Source organism: Gobius niger, assembly GCF_951799975.1.
Source record: "Gobius niger genome assembly, chromosome: 5".
In the NCBI taxonomy this organism is placed as follows: domain Eukaryota; kingdom Metazoa; phylum Chordata; class Actinopteri; order Gobiiformes; family Gobiidae; genus Gobius; species Gobius niger.
The window spans coordinates 27,892,231-27,911,624 of NC_136856.1; the positions used below are offsets into that span (position 1 = coordinate 27,892,231).

General features: G+C 42.4%; 1 protein-coding gene across 1 annotated transcript; it reads left to right on the forward strand.

Moving 5' to 3' along the window:
- Positions 1 to 861: 861 nt before the first annotated feature.
- Positions 862 to 12,225, forward strand: gask1b (golgi associated kinase 1B; the record flags this gene model as incomplete). Its single annotated transcript, XM_079557285.1, has 4 exons — positions 862 to 1,696; positions 3,473 to 3,666; positions 8,184 to 8,398; positions 11,739 to 12,225. The coding sequence occupies 4 exons, from the start codon at positions 862 to 864 to the stop codon at positions 11,944 to 11,946; spliced, it is 1,452 nt and encodes a 483-aa protein (XP_079413411.1). The 3' UTR covers positions 11,947 to 12,225.
- Between the last annotated feature and the right edge of the window lie 7,169 nt (positions 12,226 to 19,394).

Here is a 19,394-nt window from a genome sequence, read left to right on the forward strand (position 1 = left end):
ATATCCTGAAATGTTTATTTTTTTTCTCTACAAATGAACTGAAATCCTTTTGCAACACCCAGTGCAACACTTATGGTGGTTCCATTCCCAGTTTTACGGAACAAACGATCTCGAGAATTGAGGATTACAGGCTCGGCTACACTTTAGAGAGAGAGGAAAAATAAAACAAGCGGATGGACCCACATCCAGGGGTCATTTGTCTTGTGGACAAAACAATGGTCCCACATATAGACGTGTTCGCGGCAGGATATCCCGTGGCAGGTTGGATTATTTTTGGAATATTGTGCCTGTAGCCTGGTAAATTCATGCCGTCTCCTGCTCTACTGGCGTGCTTGACCCCCCTCGCAGCAGGTCTCAAACGAAGTGAGAAACTAATGACCAGCAGGTGTCGTCAGAAACGCAGTGATGACCTAACCTCATCTTTACATGGGGCTAGTTGGGTATGGCTAAATTAAAGGTTAGGATCAGAAGCTCAAACGCTATTGTATTCCTTTGCATTTTACATTGAAATAGATTAAAGGCCCTACACAGCCTCATTGTTCATATCCTTCAATATGTGAAGTATGTTAGATCACCTTTTAAAAGTAATTATTTTGTAAAACTCCCAATCCCCAAACCACACATGCAGTGCCCTGTTGCTGCATGAGAAACTCTCATACGTGAAATTCCAGCAGGTTTGGTCGGAGGGGGTTTCCCAGCGGACCCCCCCTCTGAACAGATGTCTGTGACTGTTGCGTCCACATATCCAGCCTGTCCTGCCAAAAAAAAAAAAAAAAAAAAGTGTTCGGGAAGTTGCACGCTCCTCCCTGACTCGAGTTTGGGCCGAAAAAACTTTCAATGCGCCCAGGCTTCAGGTTCTAAATGGGGAAGTGGCGCTCTCTGTGGCGCTCCTTCCCTCTCGCCAAACTCGTCAAAACCCTTCGCAGGAGTCCCACGTCCAAGAGAGCTTTGATTCTCGCCAGCGCCTGCGTGGTTTACTTGATTTTTGTGGCTTCGCACGCCGGGAATTCCCATGACAGGACGAGGGCGCGCGATGACAAGTCCCAACAGCGGACGCGTGGATTGTATCATGCGGGGAACGGCGAGGCGCCTCCCGCAGCTGCCGTCCCCGTGGCTCCGACCCGGCCCAACATCGTGTACATAACGCTGAAGGCGAAACGAGTAAAGCCTGCTAATATACGCGGGACTGTCAGGCCAAAGCTGAGAAGGAAGGCGAAGACGCACAAACCCGGCACTTTGGCTTTTACGCATGGCCGGCTCGGGACTCTGGAGCTGGACGCGAACCAAACCGAGCGTGATATTGCACTGCACACTTCCTGGAGGGTGAATTATGAAAACGTGGGCGAGTTTAACATATCTGATGGGGATTCTGGCTCTATTCGAATCTACAGCCAAAAGCCCCCGCCGTGGTTCGCCCCCAAAGACGTCCCCGCCATGCGCTTTCTCGCTGATGCCAAAGTTTTGCGCATCAGCAGAGCCCCCCCATCCGTTTTGATACTCGACGGGGAGACGAGCGATCCGTCCGCGTTGCCAAAGCGCGCAAAACGGAACGACTCGAGGCCTTTGTGCGTGGGACAGTGCGGAGTCGTTCACAGTCCGGCGGAGACAGCCGAGGTGTTCGCTTTCCATTTGGACAGGGTGCTCGGGCTCAACAGGACACTGCCGGCTGTCTGCAGGAAGTTCCAATTCATACACGGTGAGAGAGAGAGTGACTTTTTGGGGATAATAATTCCAATTCCAACAGAGGATGTGAAAGCCAAGTGTTTCATAAGCAAATTCAGGCCTGCAAGCGTGTACAAGTTAAGGCTAAATGAACAGTGGTGCTTCATAAAGGATTTACAATAACAATGGAAATACAGCTCAGACATAGGCCTATTTAGATAAAGGGGACAATTTGCTTTAAAGTGTCAAAACACACTGTAACTAATGCTGGGCTGAAGCAAAAACTGGCATACAATGTGGAACGCACTGCTACTGCCTGTAGAGGGCGCTTCAGGCCAATCCACAATCCTGACCATCCCGCCCTGACCTTCTTTACCACTTAATGTTATTATTTTAGTCGTTATTTTTAAAATATGAATATCAATGCTGAGGTACCCAAAAGAATGTTTATTAGCCTCAATTGTGTCCTCGTGTCAGCGAACTGTTTTGATTATAGGGAGCTGTAATCGCTGTAATACGTTAATAGAAAAATACAAGACAAACTATTTGACATTTCATTCATTATTGCTTTCACAAATATCACCTAAAATGTAAATGGTTTTTTTCTTCCTTTCACTCCATTTCTTGTATCAACAGCCAATCCAGCCTGCTCATTATCTTCGAGTAGTCACTGAATAGCTTTCGAAGATTGTCGGTTAAGGTTGCTTGTCACTTGTCGACCATTATTTTCAATTACACGCGGTGATTTGAGAGTCGCGGCACGGTTTAGCTGCCTGGAAATGCGCCTTCTTCTTTGATGTGGCTAAACGAGTTCCTCCCACTGGATGATGGAGCGTGCGGCAGATCAGTGGGTGGGAAGCTGCGTGAGCATTTTGCAGTTGTGGAGAAGGCTGGAGACAAGCTTTTGAAGAAGAAATGATTATGCTAACAGACCTCGTCTTTGCTGTTCTTTAAAGTGGGCATTTCAAGCATAATTGTGACTTGTACACATCATGTTTTGGGGCATTCGTAGTCAACATTTTATACCTTGATGTAATATGTTTGTATGCAAAGGAGACTTTATGTTGATTTCCGTCTCGAAGTTTGGTTGGAGACTTGGAGAAACCCTCCGCTGCCAGCAGGGAGAATCAAACATGCAAAAAAACAGTATGCGAGCCGCCGTTGTCTTTACCCATTCTAACAGGCTAACGTTTCAATGGCGCCATGATAAACACAGTTTGATTGCAAAACTGTGGCGGACACATTTGGATTCTGTCTAGGACGCCACAAAATCCAGGAAATACAGATCAGAGTGGTTTTGTGGTAGAGGAAGAAACGACCGATGTATAATGATTATTCGAAACTGCGACAATAAAGCTTAATCCTCCTCCAGGTTTGATTTTGAGGATTTGGAAATCCGAAGTGTGGGGACATCCCGTTTACTGATCAGGCTTTGGAGCCCAAGATAATGTTACAAACGAATTGGGTAATTTATATAATTCTTAGATTAAAAATATATATTCCCAAATATATACTGTATATCCAGGTAAAATAATGAAACAACTAATATTGCTTGATATTGCTTATACTAATTAATAGTTTTCACAGTGGGGGTCCCGGATTCTTCATCATTTTGAAGGTTGCTACCTGAAAATGTTTGGAACCCCTGGTCTTATTGATTTAAACATGTAAACTTCATATTTGAGGACACAGATTGGGAAAGTTTAGAAAGTAATCAAAGTGGCCGTTACGTATCTCCATTCTATTTGCCAACTGATTGTAGCATCTTCACCGCGCATCGTCTTAAATCTTGTCTCCCATCTCCGTCTAGATAAGCAGCCTTGCCCCGTGGTGCTGTGGGACTCCTTGCCTCACTCCTCCGTGCAGATGACATGGGGACGGTACCAGCGCTCCCTCAAGCTCAAGTGCTGGCACAAAAGCACGGCTCACGGGTTCGATTCCGACTGCTCCCCCATCCATCACCACGAGTGGAGCAAACTGGCCCTGTTCGACTTTCTATTACAGGTAACATACAAGAATGTTTAGGGGATAAAAGGCTTAAAATCAGAGAAAACAAGCTTTCACTTCCAGGTAACAACGCACTAGCAAGTTGATAGGGCAATAATGAACTCACTTTGAGTGCGAAACTGTTGAGAACTGGTGATGAATTATTGACTTCTAAAAAGGCAATGTACCGTCTTATGTATTATCTGTTATCTGGCAACAAAACTCAGGGAATAAAAGGGAAGAAGAAACGACCAGAGAGAACAGAATGACTTAAGAAATCCTTTCCGTAGTCCCTCCGGGGTAATACAAGTGTTAATGGGATAACTGGGGGGGTCTTTCATCTCCCTTCTATATTTGCCTGGTGTCTCTGGCCAGAAAACCACCCTTGCAACTTTCCCTGCCTCCGGGTCGGAGGCATAATACACACTAATGGAATCAAGAGGAAGAAGCTAGCGGGCAAATCTAACTGCGGGCAAGCGCCACTTTAGCAGTGTTTACAGCCAAGTTTGAGTGACAAAAATGATCTCCATGGTGTCATTGAGTTGTGACACAATGCACAATATCCCTCTCTCCCTTTGTCTTTTCTGTCAGCGTAGTATTTACTCTCACGGACAATTAACGAGTAAGAAAAAACGCAACATGCTATGACACCTGCAGTGGCGCTTATGGCCTCAAGGGGCATGAGTTACTTAGTACTGCTTTAAAACAATGTGAAATGATTGTGACAAGAGAACGTTACATTACATTAAAAGCTACAAAAGTCGGCTACACTTGAAATAACAACACCTTATTTAGCCTGAATAAATGATGAATTAACACTTAAAGCAGTACTAAGTAACTCTTCCCTCTAGAGGCCATAAGCGCAACTGCAGGTGAAGTACCAAGTTACGTTTTTTTAACTTATTAAATGTCTTGGAGAGTAAATACTACACTGACAGGAAAGGCGAAAGGGAGAGAGGGTTACTGTGCATCCAATTATACAATGGAAATATTTTTTTTCACACAAACTTGTCTGTAAATACTGTTTAAAGTGACGCTAGCCCACAGTTAGCTTTGCCCGTTAGCATGTTAGCTTCTTCTTCGTGATTACATTAGTGTGTATTGCTTTCTCCGGACCGGTGGCAGTCAAGTTGCAAACATGGTTTTCTGGCCAGAGACACCAGGGGGAGATGAAAGACCCTCCAATCATCCCATAAACACTTGTATTACCCCCACAGGGACTACGGAAAGGATTTATTAAGGTAAACACGTTACTTAGTACTGCTTTAACTAAAGACTTGTTCATAATGAATTAAGTGTGACTAACACTTCATAACTACTTAACTACTACGTTAACACCTAACTCATAATGAATAGTTCTTCACTTACTTCACTTATTCATTGTTAAGTAGTTATTACGTGTTAGTCATACTGAATTATACTTAATTCATCATTAACAATTCATTAGTAATGTGTTAACTCATCAGTTCAACAAAAATGGGGCTAAATAAGGTGTAGTTATTATAAAGTGTTGCCCAAAAGTCTTACAACAGAACAGTTTCTCTTGTGATGTTACAACATATAACTGTCATTTTGTATTACCGTACACGAAATTGGTGCCTTGAAACTTATTGTTCATGATGCTTTTGCTCTTCCTTGTAAAACCTATGCTGAGTAGAATGAAAGTGGGAGTAACTGTGGGGAATTTAGTGGCACCATTGGACACATGTTTTCGCTGGACAAAGTGAGTCATCTGCTCTTGGAGGTGCTGTGGCCTGATGAATGTCTTGCTTCCTGCGTGGGAAGATTTTGGGATATTTCCCCATTCTGTGGCCTTGCTCACACCAAACTTTGTTCTGCCACCAACCGAATACATTTGTATGAGTGAAGTTAACTTTTGAGGCCACTTCCATTTAAAGTTGAACTCAAAGGAATAGATAAGGAATAAAAGTGGTCTACTGTTGTTCTCACTGCACGGATATTCCCTCTTTAGGAATATGTTTTGCTGAAGATAAACACTATCATTCAGATTAAAAAGTAGGTCTTATACCCAAAAGGACAAATGGAAACAAGATAATACACGGTATTCACCTTATTCTGGAGGCTCCCATGGGTGCGGCCATGAATTGTGCCCCCCAACGCCCTTCACTCGCACTAGTTTACAAAAGACTGCAGATGTCAAGAAAAATCATGAACACGAAGCCATTTTCAGGCCACCTGGAGAAACAGTGCATTGTTGACTTGTTGGTGCAAATGAACCTTGAACATTTCACACAAATCAATCCTATGTACACTCACATTTTAGTGGCAAACATTCTCCCTCATTCTCCACTGAGTGAACAGACTTTGCGCTCTACCAAAAGGGTCAATACAATGTAAGTGCTCAACCGTGGCAAAAGTGAACGTGGTGGAATAAGGTGAATACAGTACATGGAATTTCTGTGTACACAACATACTCTATCAAACAGGCGTAACAGACTTGCTGGGGCCCGAGGCAACAAGGTCCAAAATGAGAAACACACTTATCGTTTACAATGGATTTTCCATAAGATTGTTTTTACTGAGAAAATCGTACAGCTTTAAATTAGACCCAGGGCAATACAAGGTAGAATCTGTGGTAGACCGTGGTAGCACAGATGATTAATTTTGAAAAAAAATATTGATACTTGACACTGAAAATAAATAAATGTAGACATGTCACATGTTCCAGTCCGGAATCGAACTCTGCCCTTTAAACAGCAATAATATAATAGCCATATATCCTTGCTTTCATTTGTGATTTTTGTTGTTATGACCGCCATCTTGGAGACTTCTAGCTAGTGTATAGAGTTCAGGAGTGTGATATGAGTGACTGTCATATAGCTAAGCATCATGGTGATTCACAGCAATAATAAATCAATGGAGGTTTTAAAAGGTAAAATACTGGAGTTATTGTTCACACTTAAGCACTTGAACACCGCAGCGTGTTAGGTGTATTTACCAGTAGTTATAACAACAACAGCTAACGGAGTTGTTCTATAGCTTTTTCCTCCACTTTTTGTTTTTTTGTTTTTTGTTTTTAGCTGCTGAGATACAGGCTACAAACCTCTGAAAGAGGACGAATACAATCAAAACATCTAGCCTTCGATACAGCATGTGACACATGTAAGAACTGCAGTTTTTTTTTAGGCTAAATGTTAACCATGGTAGGATGCTAACATGGCAAACTGTGAAATTCACAGAGAAAGGTTTTCTGTGATCTTTTCGATAACAGAAAACTTTCACTGACTAAAAAACTGATGGAAAAACTCCACTGACAGAAAAACTCGGTCAAAATTCCACCACAAATTACCTTCTATATTTGGCTGAACTCCGAGGTCCTGTGATAATATAATCCCATGCGAATAGGCATGTCTGTGAATTGTGCAGAAATGGGCAGGATCCAACCCGTGATCAGGCTTATTTAGTTTCCAACTATTTCACACTTTTCATCAGCAGAGAGATCAATCAATCAATCAATCAATCAATCAATCAACCTTTATTTGTATAGCGCTTTACAACAGCACCCGCTGAACCAAAGTGCTTTCCATAAGTGCAATGTAATAAAAACAATTTTAGCATAAAATATTTAAGAAAATACATAAACATTACACATGTGCAATTAGCAGTCAAAAGCGGCTTTAAACAAGTAAGTTTTCAGCCTCGCTTTAAACAGTGTCAGGTCAGTGACGGCTCGTAACTCAACAGGCAGAGAGTTCCAGAGCCTCGGACCAGCCACTGAGAAGGAACGATCACCCCACTGCTTACTTTTGGTCCTGGGGACCTCCAGCAGGTGTTGTCCTGCAGACCGCAGCGCTCTACTAGGCTGATGTGCAACAAGCAGGTCACATAAATAAGAAGGTGCAAGTCCATACAGTGATTTAAAAACAAACATTAAAAGTTTAAAATTAACCCTCGCATGTACTGGGAGCCAGTGTAAGGAGTGCAGCACTGGGGTGATGTGACTGGACCGGCGAGTGTTTGTGAGCAGCCGAGCTGCAGCGTTTTGCACCAATTGCAGCCGGTTTAAAGTGCACTTGTTCACACCCACATAAAGTGCATTGCAATAGTCAATACGGGAGCTAATAAAAGCGTGCATGGCTTTCTCTAAGTCATCTTGACCGAGGAAAGGTTTAACCTTGGCCAGGAGACGGAGCTGAAAAAAGCTTGTCCGGACAACAGTGTTGATCTGCTTGTCGAATCTCAGATGGTCGTCAAACTGAACCCCTAAATTAAGATAAATAAAGATCATTTTTCTTTCCCATATTGCTTGAAAATAGTGGTCTGCCTAATAATGTGGAATGTCCTTTTTCAGTAGTTTTCCCCTTAACTGGGCTTACCTGACAACTAATTATCATAGTCGTCTGAGATTGATGTCAGTGATTCAAAGAGCCCTGAGGCACAATGCCATCCATAAGTTTAATTGTTATAAAGTTTTTACCTTTATGACACTTACTGTAAATACACTGTGCATAATCATTTGGAACGGATATGACTGAAATCAATAAAAAAGCCAGATCTCTGTTTGGTTTTGCCAGATCCACCGGCGCCTGGACCCTCACTGCTGTGGCTTCAGATCGCGTGTCCAGGATGAGTGTGGGAGCTCAGCGTGCAGTAGGCAGGAGAACATGGAGCTGGGACACCTCACCTACCGGGAGGAGGACCCACGGCGCCTCGTTTTCACCCACAACAGAGGCTACTTCGACCGAAACGAGGACAGCCTGGACTTCAGACTGCTGGAGGGCATCAGAGAGTGAGTGAAAAACTAGAACCACAGTGAAAATGCTTTGAGCTTGGAAAGCGTGGTATAAATCGTCGCTGTCACCATTCCAGCTTTGGCACAACGACAGGTGGAGATACAGTATCAGCTACAGAGATGGGAGAGAATGATAGATCTGTCCTCCCAGGAGGTCTTATCATTGGTGAGGCATTGGAAGCGTTTTATTCTGCTGCACAGAAAAGAATGAAAGCGGTTTAATGGAGGGGAAAGAGAGCGCATATAAATATAGCTTAGAGCTGATTTCCTGACAGTGATGTACAGCTGATAGGATGAAAGATTGCTCTGCAGATAAAAGTGTCGTTCCTTTCCCTAAGGCAAGGTACATTTGTCGAAGCAGTACGCGTGCCCTCGGGTTCCAGGTTTTGGCCCCGTAGCACTTCCCAAAAGAGAGGATAATATGTTTTTTTGCAGGAATTTTATCATAATCTTTATCATTATCATACACTTACACGTTAGAAAACGTAAAACAGCTGAAACCGGTGAAACAAAAATATCCAGTCGTTTCGCTTCCTCATCCTCTACAGCTATGCAATCGATTTTAGGGCTGGACTTCTAAATGGATTTGCAATCTACAGAAGAGACGAGGAGGTGAATTGATGCTTGAGAGCTCAAGGGACAAAAGCAGAAAAACTGTCAGTGAATGGACTTTTACTGTCAGTCGGAAATACAGACTGAATGTAGGCTAACTCTGCCGTGCTTTTTTCTCACGGTCACCTGTGGCTCGCGGTGGAGCAGCGGATTGTGCACTAAAGGTTGTTATAAAGTCAGGAGATCCCAGTCCTCTTAAGCGTATGAGCTCAAGAGAAGGTTTTTGGGAGCTAAACTAGAGTGGGTCAAAACACAGCAAATTCCCCCAAAATTGGCAACAGCTTAAGAAAACTCCATATCGGTCGACTTCTAATTATAAGCATGGTATGTTGTTTGATGGCAGAACAACATTGTAGCATGGTAAAACAGAATAGGGCTGGGATATTATTCAACAGTTAATCAAAATTGAAAACCTACTTTGGTCGATCTCAATAATCGTCGTGGGACTTTATAACTGTCAGCCATTTCTTTGGCAGGAACAGCGCCTAGATTTGCAGTGTTAAAGGAAACTGGAGGAAAGCTGAAGCGGAAGTTTGTATAAAAGGTCTGGCTAAGTTCATGAATCATCCTCATGTACTTAATTTTATCATGGATGTCGAGATCGATCATTGTGAGAAAAAATATGGGTGCCTTTCTTTCTTTCTGTTTGTTCTTACAAACAGAGCTCAAGCATGGCCGCCCACCACAACATGTCTGCCTCCCACTTCAGTGACTTGTTTTCCATTTGTACTTTAAGGACCTGTGCTCTGTGCCAACATAAACCTTATACGGTAGGGATCATCCCGGCATATGCCATATTTGTTTTGAAATCTCCAAAATGCTGACTCCAAAGCACAGGCGCCGCTGTGATCCTGCATGTTTTTGATTAGTGCGTTCGGTAAACTCAGGGAGAAAAAGTGCCTTTGCTGGCGACATGACTTCCGCGCGCTCCTCCTCCACTGCACGCACCTTCAGATGTGGCATTTGATTGAACATGAGAAGCTGCGAAAGCCCGAGTTTATCTGTGATCTCGTCGGGTTCAGATTAAGCCGTCACTTGTGCACGTCAGGAATATCTTGCAGCTTTTAACCCTTTGTAGACTTTCTTTCTTCTTTTCATTGCAATCAACTTAATCAAATACAACACATAGAGCACCTTCCATGAAGATTAGACAACGACAAAAAATAAAAAAGAAGATGTAACGCAATATATTTTTGATTTTGCGTCACCTGCAATAACGATATGCTGGCAGTGGCAATAAATTGTGCAGGCCCATTACAACGCAGTTTCTTCATCAAAAACATACGAGGAGTTTGTGTCTTGAGTCATCAGCTTGAATCGGCCGTGGGAACTCTTCCCGAGTGCCTTGTTTTTGTCTTTTTTCACACATCGCTCCTCCAGTTCCACCGCAAGCTGTTCCGGCAAGTTTGAGCGCATAACTCCTTGCTCAGACATAACAGTCTTCTTGTCTGACACGCCATAAATGTCACTTTGGTGGGGCGAAAAATAAATCTCTTGGGATCTGACGAGCATCGCACATCTGTTACTCTGGCTGTGTTAAAAGTGGGACTGCCATGCACAGCGGTGGCTTGTAAACCGGCTTTTGGGCACCTCAGAGTCGAGTCGTAGTAGCGGGATTTGCTCAGGCTGAAAACGGCAAGGCACCAGCTCTGCCAGTGGCGAGCTATCAAATCTATAGTGCTGTGATAAATGCAGTTTGGTTTTAGTGATGGTTTTATGGAATGCAAAAGTCAGCACCGGGTACTATCTATTACACAATAAAATCCTAGAAATACAGATCTGAATGCCCTCACAGTAGAAGAAGAAACAGTAACTCCATTATAACGTGATTACAAGTCGGTTTTGCGTGCTGTGCACCCCTAAAGGCCCTATCTCACCGGAGGAGAGTTGCGCAGCCGTTGCCTCCACAACTCGGATTTATTGCACGCTTACAAAGGGCCTATCTCACTTGCCTGGAGACTAGTCACGGCGATGTCTCCGAGACGTCTCCTGGAGGTAAGACGAGTCTCCAGGTAGTGAAACAAACATGTCTGATTTTATTCAGGGCTCTAGCCAATAAGGTGCCCTGGGCAAGATTGAACTTTTACATCCCTGCAATGTCTCTCGGTGAAATCGAACCTGATCGTTTTCACCGAGACTACCTGGAGACTAGCCTTTTCCCCAGGCCGATGACGAGATAGGCTATTTAACGGCGCAGTGAGTTGCTTTTGTGACATTAAAATCCAGGCTTTTCTGAGTTACAAAGCACACTAACTTACGATCACCGAGGGACACCTGAACGCAGCATAAATCTCCAGAATCCAGATGCTGAATTGATTCAATTAGCACATGTGGGTGGGATTGCGGGGTGCCTCTGACAGCTATAGGACCCCCCCAGAGGTCAGACAGTTGTTTAGTCAATACAGTCAAGTCACTGCTTTCGCTGCAGTAACTTACACCGTGGCATTATGGAAGCAAACTCCTAATTTTCAAGACAATGCCATGGTAGTTTATTGATCTGGTCATCCCATTTCTTTTCAACAGTAGCACATCTTCGTCTCACTCCAGGTGTACTTTTGGGGGAACGTTAGAACATAGTTTGAGCTCAGAAAAGCCAGAAAATGCTGCATACCACCGACAAACTTCTGCAAAAGTATTGATTACTGAGTGCTCTGGGGAAAATGCTTTCAGAACACTTGTACCCGTGTGGACTGAATCTAACGGCATGTGCTTGTGTGTTGTACAGACTTCCAGCGGGAGCGGTGGGAGTGCTCCAGGGCGGCAGGCTGAGGGAGAGACTACTGCAGTCCCTCTTCATTGACCAGACGTACTGGGAGGGTCAAGGCGGCCGGCAGGGCATCGACACGCTCATCGATGTGATCGAGAGGCGCGCCAAGGTCCTGCTGACGTACATCAACGGCCACGGGATCGCTCTCACCGATATGAGCTCGTGACGGGCGTGCGCACACTGGAGTGAAGGAATACTAATGTGGCTTTAATGGATGCTGGATGACTTACTCTCATCCAGTTTGCAACTCGGGCTGATCGACGTTTAGATCCGAAACACACTGGATGTGTCCAAAACGTTTGTCAAATAATTATATGACAAAGGCGTTTTTTGGTGTTCAGGGAGCAAAAACTTGAGAGAAAGTATTCAGATTCAGAAAACTTTACTGATCCCCAAGGGCACTTTATTTGCAGCATCCCTCAGATCATTTCACAAACACATCATAGACTGTGTGTCAGTCCCAAATATTCAGACAAGAGTAAAGGCTCAAGATGAGTAGTAATTTATCTTTTAGCTTATCGAACAGTTCTACAACAGTCAAAAAAATGCAGCACATTTCAGATTGTCTTTGTTAGTGAACAAACACAATCCCTTCAGAATTGAACAGATTAGTGGCAATGGAACAAAAGAGTTGGGAAACTGTTTACTTTTCCGAGAAGGTACATGAAAACCAACATCCTTCTACCTGCATCAAAATAGCTAACAAGTGAAATAAAGTACTAATGAGAAAAATACAGGGCATGTTAGTAAAAAGCGAGACAACAAACCAGTAGATAAAGATTTGGATTTATTGCTATCTTTGCATCAATAAAGTTACCGATGCAACACAATTGACCTTTTGCAAAACTCCGCCCCAAAACGGTCATTGTCCAATCGCACTTCACAGCAACCATTGCTCTCCGCCATTCTCCAGATCCCCTGACAAAAGAGTGAAGTGTAAAACCGAGGTAAGACTCGTGTCCCAAACCATCTCGTCGTTTGCCGAGAGTTTCATGAGCCAGAGTTGCTGGACGTTGACGTTTGTAAGTGCTACAGGAAGCGTTTAATTGCTCTAAGCGGAGCCTTGAGATTTCAGCAGCGGTTTTGTTTTGCCACTGCACTGATATGCACATGGGACGTCGCGGTTGGAGAATCATGACTAATATGTTACCTCGCTGAATAAGAACCACAGCCACAGAGGAGACATAGCCACTGCAGCCACCAGAAGCGGCATCGGCACAAGCAGTTGGGGCACTCTATGTTCATGTTTCATCAATACTAGACTGACATAAGAAGAGAACTACCCCATATAGTGCAAGAGCATGACTTATCCACTGGTTGCATTTAAAATAATCTAGGTTTTTTTTCCAATTTCACAAGAGCCAGGTGCTTTAGCCTCAATAGTTGTAGCCTCCACTGCACATTGCAACAGTCTCCCCTGTTATGACATATGTTAAACTCTACTTCTTGACAGAGCTAGCAACAGTAACTAAGGGGGCGCTTTTGCGAAAGGCCAATTGTCATACTGTATAAATCTCCCGTGTGGCCCTTCAATATAGCTGCGCTAAACTTTGACTTTTTTTATGTCAGCTGTTATATTTAAAATCCACTTTCCTGTTTCCATCCAACATTGACACACAGCCGCTGCGTTCAGACCAATGCCGGGTGTAGATCAGCCAAATGGACCTACAGTGAAAGTGAACATGCCCCCACCTGCCCACATTTGGGGATTGTGAAAGCGTCCACACTGGTTTTTGTGATGACTATTTATTAACAGTGGCCCCGAAAAAAGTGATTTAGAAGTGTATGTAACTGTACTACTTTAAAGTGCATATGACAGGTTTTAGTGCTTTTGAAAGTAGGACTCATTAAGATGAATAACATCTGTTGCAAGTTAATAATTATAATTTTATTTCAGTGAAGCAGCAATTTTAATGAAGAAATGTAGAGAGGAAAAGTTATTTGTATTTGAATTTTTAAGCTACTGACAGGAAGTGACATAGATAGAGGTTAAGTCCAATAGCAGTTTGACTCATTTCCCATTGACATAACGTCAATCGGCACGCCTCTATCTATGTCACTTCCTGTCAGTGTCGAATAAGGAAGTGAAACTATAAACATCACAAAAATGGTCAAACGAAAGGAAGCTGTGTAAAAAATGTAAAGTAAAATAAAAATAAATAAAAAATGTTTTGTGTGTCATATGCACTTTAAAGGTTTTTAAGGAAAAACATTACATATTGTTTTAAATGGAACGAGGATGTGTGGATCAATAAGGAAGCACTCTGGACTTGCTAATCTGGGAACTTTATTGTGTCATTTTCTCAGATGGTAGATGCCACACACACACACACACACACACACACACACACACACACACACACACACACACACACACACGCACTAACAAAAGGTTGAAGGACAAGACGACACAGACTTCAGATGTATGAAACCGTTGTTCTCTGCTCATTGCCATATTCAGTAATCATGTATCACATTTTCACATTTCATACTTTACAGATGCCGTAAAACTCTTCCTCTAACATTGACAACATAAATCCTGCTTGCAACGTCACCTCTTTCAGCCATTTAACATTGCACATTAACAGGCACTAACACAGATATTCAAGTTTTACCAATGCTTCCTTAGAGCTTGATTTAATAATTATGTTTACACAATTCAAATAAATTATTGTTTGGAAAAAGAAACTGTGTGGCACATATCCATCTCCCCCCCCCTTTCCCATTCATTACAACCCTTTCTCATTTTAGGGAGCACATATTGCCATAGGCGAGGTGAGTGCTGCCGTGGGGAATATCCAACGTTTATCCTGTAAAACTGATTTAAAACCAATTATTCTCGGAGTTAAGAAGGAATAATGAATGACACTTAATGCTCTGGCTTACTTCTGCTCATTTCTGGGAACAGAAAGAACCAAAGCTGCACCTTCTCAACATATTTTGCCAAACTGTTGAAACATCTATCTCTTGAATGGAGTCTTTAGCTCCCAGCTGAATGAATGAGCGTACAGGTGGGTTTTCCTTTACACGTTTCCTTTTATTTCCATAATCACCACCGTATGAGCTACATAAAAATATCAGTGAATTAATCATATACTGTATCACAAAGAATCGACCGTACAATTAAAACATGCCTTATTTCCCCAATCAGCTAGGGCCAAGACCATTGTAAGGACGTCTGGCGAACCCACCCGCCCTATTCTATTTGAACATTTCCTACTTCCTCCAAAACAGTAAACGCTCCATACCGGAAAACAAAACTTCAAAATAAACTGTCCAATACAGAGTCTATTGTCAGTGCTATTTTTCCAAAGGTTACAATGATTGACTTGGATTGAAACTGTCGGAATAAACGCAGTTTGCTTGGAGAAAGGGTGCAGTATTTCCACTTCTCATCTTGACTATGGCAGCCATCCGCCTGGTGATGTGCGTACGTATATCTACATCGAAACTGAACTTTAGATGAAAAAGGGAGAGACTAGCTTTAGACTTCTGTATTACTACCCGTAAAATAAACAATGTGTTCATCTTGGCTCTATGAATTTGCTATCATGTCTGTTATCTTTCCCACTGCTCCGAACTCCTTCTTTGTTGTCTTTTCTTTCAAAATTTCACATGTTTTCAAGTCTCAATTATGCATGATGTGTCCAATTTGACGTGCTGAAGCCCAAATCTCCTCTCAAAAACACACACATGTGCATTATTAATAAAAAGCAAGTCAAGCTTTTCTTTTTAGAATGACATCTCGTGTGTGTGAGCTCCCCGGAGGCTTGCACATACTTTCACTCTGGAAGACATGCGAAAACTGTGTGAAAACTTCAGGAATGCAAGACATGGTTTTCTCATTCTCTTTCGCGTTCATCCAGTCGTAACAGACATTAAGGCTCTGCATTCCTTACAAAAAGGCTGGAGCGTTTTTAGAAGTATTACATTGTTTGGTTGGCTTTGTGGTAAGTTTTAGTTATCATTTCACATCAGAACAGCAGCAATTTTAAACAAACACCCAAATAAAAGTAAAGCGTAAAATGTTTGTTTTACAAGATGCCTCTGTGCATGTAATGTTCGCTGGTGGAGGGGAAAGTCTACTTCCTGTCCACATTTCAGTGTAGAGAAAAATGTCATTAAAAATATTTAGCAAACAGAAGACATGTCAGACATTGTATTGAAGTGATAGAACTACATTTCCCATAAGCCCCGGGTCAGATGACGTAGCCCGTTGTAGCGCTGTAGCGAAGTTAATGCTGACAGGGAGGAGAAGACACAGCTTCTTACAGGGGTTTTCTCTTTAAACCTTTTTTCAACAAAGAAACTTAAAGGGATATTTCAGGATTTTTGACATAGGGCCTCATTTCCTAGTTATCCAGAGTGTTGCTGATTTCTGGAGATATTTTTTTTGTAATTCATGCAGTTGTCAGCAGTCACGCATGTTTGAAGAGCTACGTGGCGCTAGGCTAGTGCAAGGCTAGTGCATTTCTATGGTATCAGCTACACTGCATTTAAAAAAACAGTCTGACGCACTCTACCGTGCACCTGAGGCAAATCACTTATAACACCAGACTAACCATATAAATGTCTGTCGATAGAATAATTTTTGGAATATAACTGACCTTGCATCACATGAATAATCGCATTTTGAGGGACTATTTTCTAGCAGATCACTCCACCGCTGCGTAGCTTATACAACCATGAAGCTGAGTTCTTTTAAACGCAAAATGATTAAAATTATTATATCGACATAGACACTGCATGAAAAAAAAAAATCTCCAGAAATCAGCAACACTCTGGATATCTAGGAAATTGCATCTGACACATACCGCTTTCTCCCTTTCTCTCTCCATCTCTCTCTCAGAATGTTATAAAGCGCTAACAACATCGAGTTACGAAACAGAAAGCACACTGATCAGTATGTTGCTGCACTGTCGAGACCTGTGTAAGAGGTAAATATTTAAATGCTGAATATAAAGCAGCCACAGTGAACCACTGTTACAGAAGTGGGGACTGATGAAAATCCCAGTCTGATGCAGGTCACTGTGTCATTAATTTTTAACATATTAATTAATAGCGAACATGAGCTTATAACAAAAAACAAAATGGTCTGAGTTTGTTGCTAACTTGGTATGCCACAAGCCTCTACATAAAGTTATTTTTAACTGTAAAATATACAACAAATAGAAGCCCTCTTGAAAACCCCTAGAAGCTTAAAAAATGTGGATGGGCAATGTACAGTATAAAAAAAATAAAATAAAAGTATTGTTTACCAGTGCATTTCCAACTACTTAAAAATGCGTAGTTAGCAAATATATTTTAGATACAGACGGTATCTTTGCAAATGCCCATAGGCTACATGGTCTTGTTCAAAACAGCCAGAGGGAAAACAAAGAGGAGAACAAGCTTAACTTTCTCCCATTTCTTCACCATTACTTTGAAAAATAAGATGACAACTCTGCACAGCTTTAGAACTAATGGCCGCTGGTTCCACTACTTTATATGCGCGGCGCTAGAACAAGCTAGTTTTCCATTAGACAGCATTGCACTTTCCACATGTTTTAAACAACTGTAAAGCCTGGTTTCTAATTTTTTTGGGACTTTCTAAGGCTAGGTATTGCTCCTGTGATAACGCTGGGTTAGTTACAATTATAGACACCAGGCTGGTTTTCGTAAGAAACATTTTAGAAATCTCGGATGCTAATGTGGGCTGGACTTTGATTGACAGGCCGTTAGCATTAGAGCTAATGGCACGGCGATGACCGAACTACGCGCCCCGTGAGGGCCGAGTCTACAGTGAAGATCCTTATGCCCTTTTTAGGAACACGCTCCGTCACAGTAGAGTAGGAGGAGTCTGTAAATCCACCATGGATTCTCCCGTGAACGTAGTTATTACGGCAAACGGGGAAAAGACAGAGCCTAACACAGAGTGATCATCTTTTTCTTTCATTTGTTACTTACAAACTACTACTCAGCCAGTTTGGATGCGCACCTACCCAGCTCTTGTCCACCATTACTTTACCAAATACTGAATTATGAATATATTTTTCAACTAAATAAAGATACAGAGACATGGGGTGGTGCAAAGTGGTTCAACAGCCCTTAATTACGGACAATGCTAACCAGGAAGCTACACTAGCTTCATGCTACCTATGCTAACGTTAGCAAAGCAATGCCAATGAGTGCCGTTTTTTGGCTCTACTGAACAATTTGCTGTGAAAAAACATCCATATGGACCTTATTTTGGCTTGACATTATTGGTGTGTGATAAACATGTCAATAGTCCGCCAGAAAATGGCTATAAAGTGAACAATTGTTATTTACATGAGAGGTTTTCTTCCCCCTCAGCGAGGCCACGCCCTCTTGTATGCCATCTGTATCTATAAAATGCACAACATAGTGAAGTGAACATCGCATCCCATTTTGAGCTGTTATAGTGTTATGACAAAAGGTAGCTTAGCGGGCTCAGTGTGTGGGGGGTAGCCTGCTCCTGTGCATTTGGCGCGCTGTTGTTTTAACCCCTGTGCCACCCGCATTAGCCCGTCAGCTGTGCTCGAGCCTGTTCCCAGCCGGCTCCCGCAGCTGAACTCCCGGGCCAAACCGACAAGGAGGCCCATTCTCACAACAAAGGCCGTAGTGAAGCCTAGCGTAGCAAAGGGCATCTGGCTCGCTGCGGCCGGGCATAATGTGATTACAGAGACTTTGGAAACAGTGACCATAAGGTTTAACCCACTGAGACAATGCGGCCACTGTACTGTTGTTATGGGTCACGTGGGAAAGCCCAGACAAGAGCAGGTCACCGGTTATTAAACTCCCACAACAGTAAGTAAGTAAGTCACTCAGTCTAAATAACACATTGTGCTCGGTCGACAATCTGCTTGCTCCATAAGGCCGGTATTTGACCCAGAGTGAACTTCCCAAACATTGAAGCCTTTTGCTCCCAGCGGCCTTTGGAACAGACTTATCTATTAACTGTTGAGCTTTTGTCTGCAGAGCCAGGAAAATTAAATATTCATGGCATGTAGATAGAAATATCTTCTTACACTATGTGACATTTACTTCCTTGCAGCTGTAAGATAATACTTTTTCAAGCTCTAATCTAAAGCTCTTTTCTTTGAAAAAGAAGAAAGGATAACTCATATTCAAAGTGTCGTGATGACTTTGTTCACTTATTATCAGAGAGGGTTTTTTGTTTTGTTTTTTACACTCAGTTTTATTGTTGAAAATAGAAAATAATACATAACAGGGTTCTCATCAATACAACTGTCTTTCTTACCAAGTTCCCCAAACTTGGGAGACACTTTGGAGGGTTGACTTGTGGAAGCAAGTGTTGATGTTGGCAACCTGATCAACTCTAGTGGTATGCAAAAGTTTGGTTAAGTTAGACGATTAATTCGGGGATGAAGTCATCCATGAACCAACATGTAATCATGTTTGTTCCTAAGAAGTCATGATTTAGTAATGCATGAATGTATCATGAAATCATGCATTAATTCAAGCATAAGTTCATGAAAATCATGCATGAACTCATGTAGCATTATTATAAAGTGGTACCATGTGACCAGCTGCTGACCTGAGTGACCATTTTTAAAGACATCTATTTGGTGTCCTGGTAAAATGCTTTGTTGT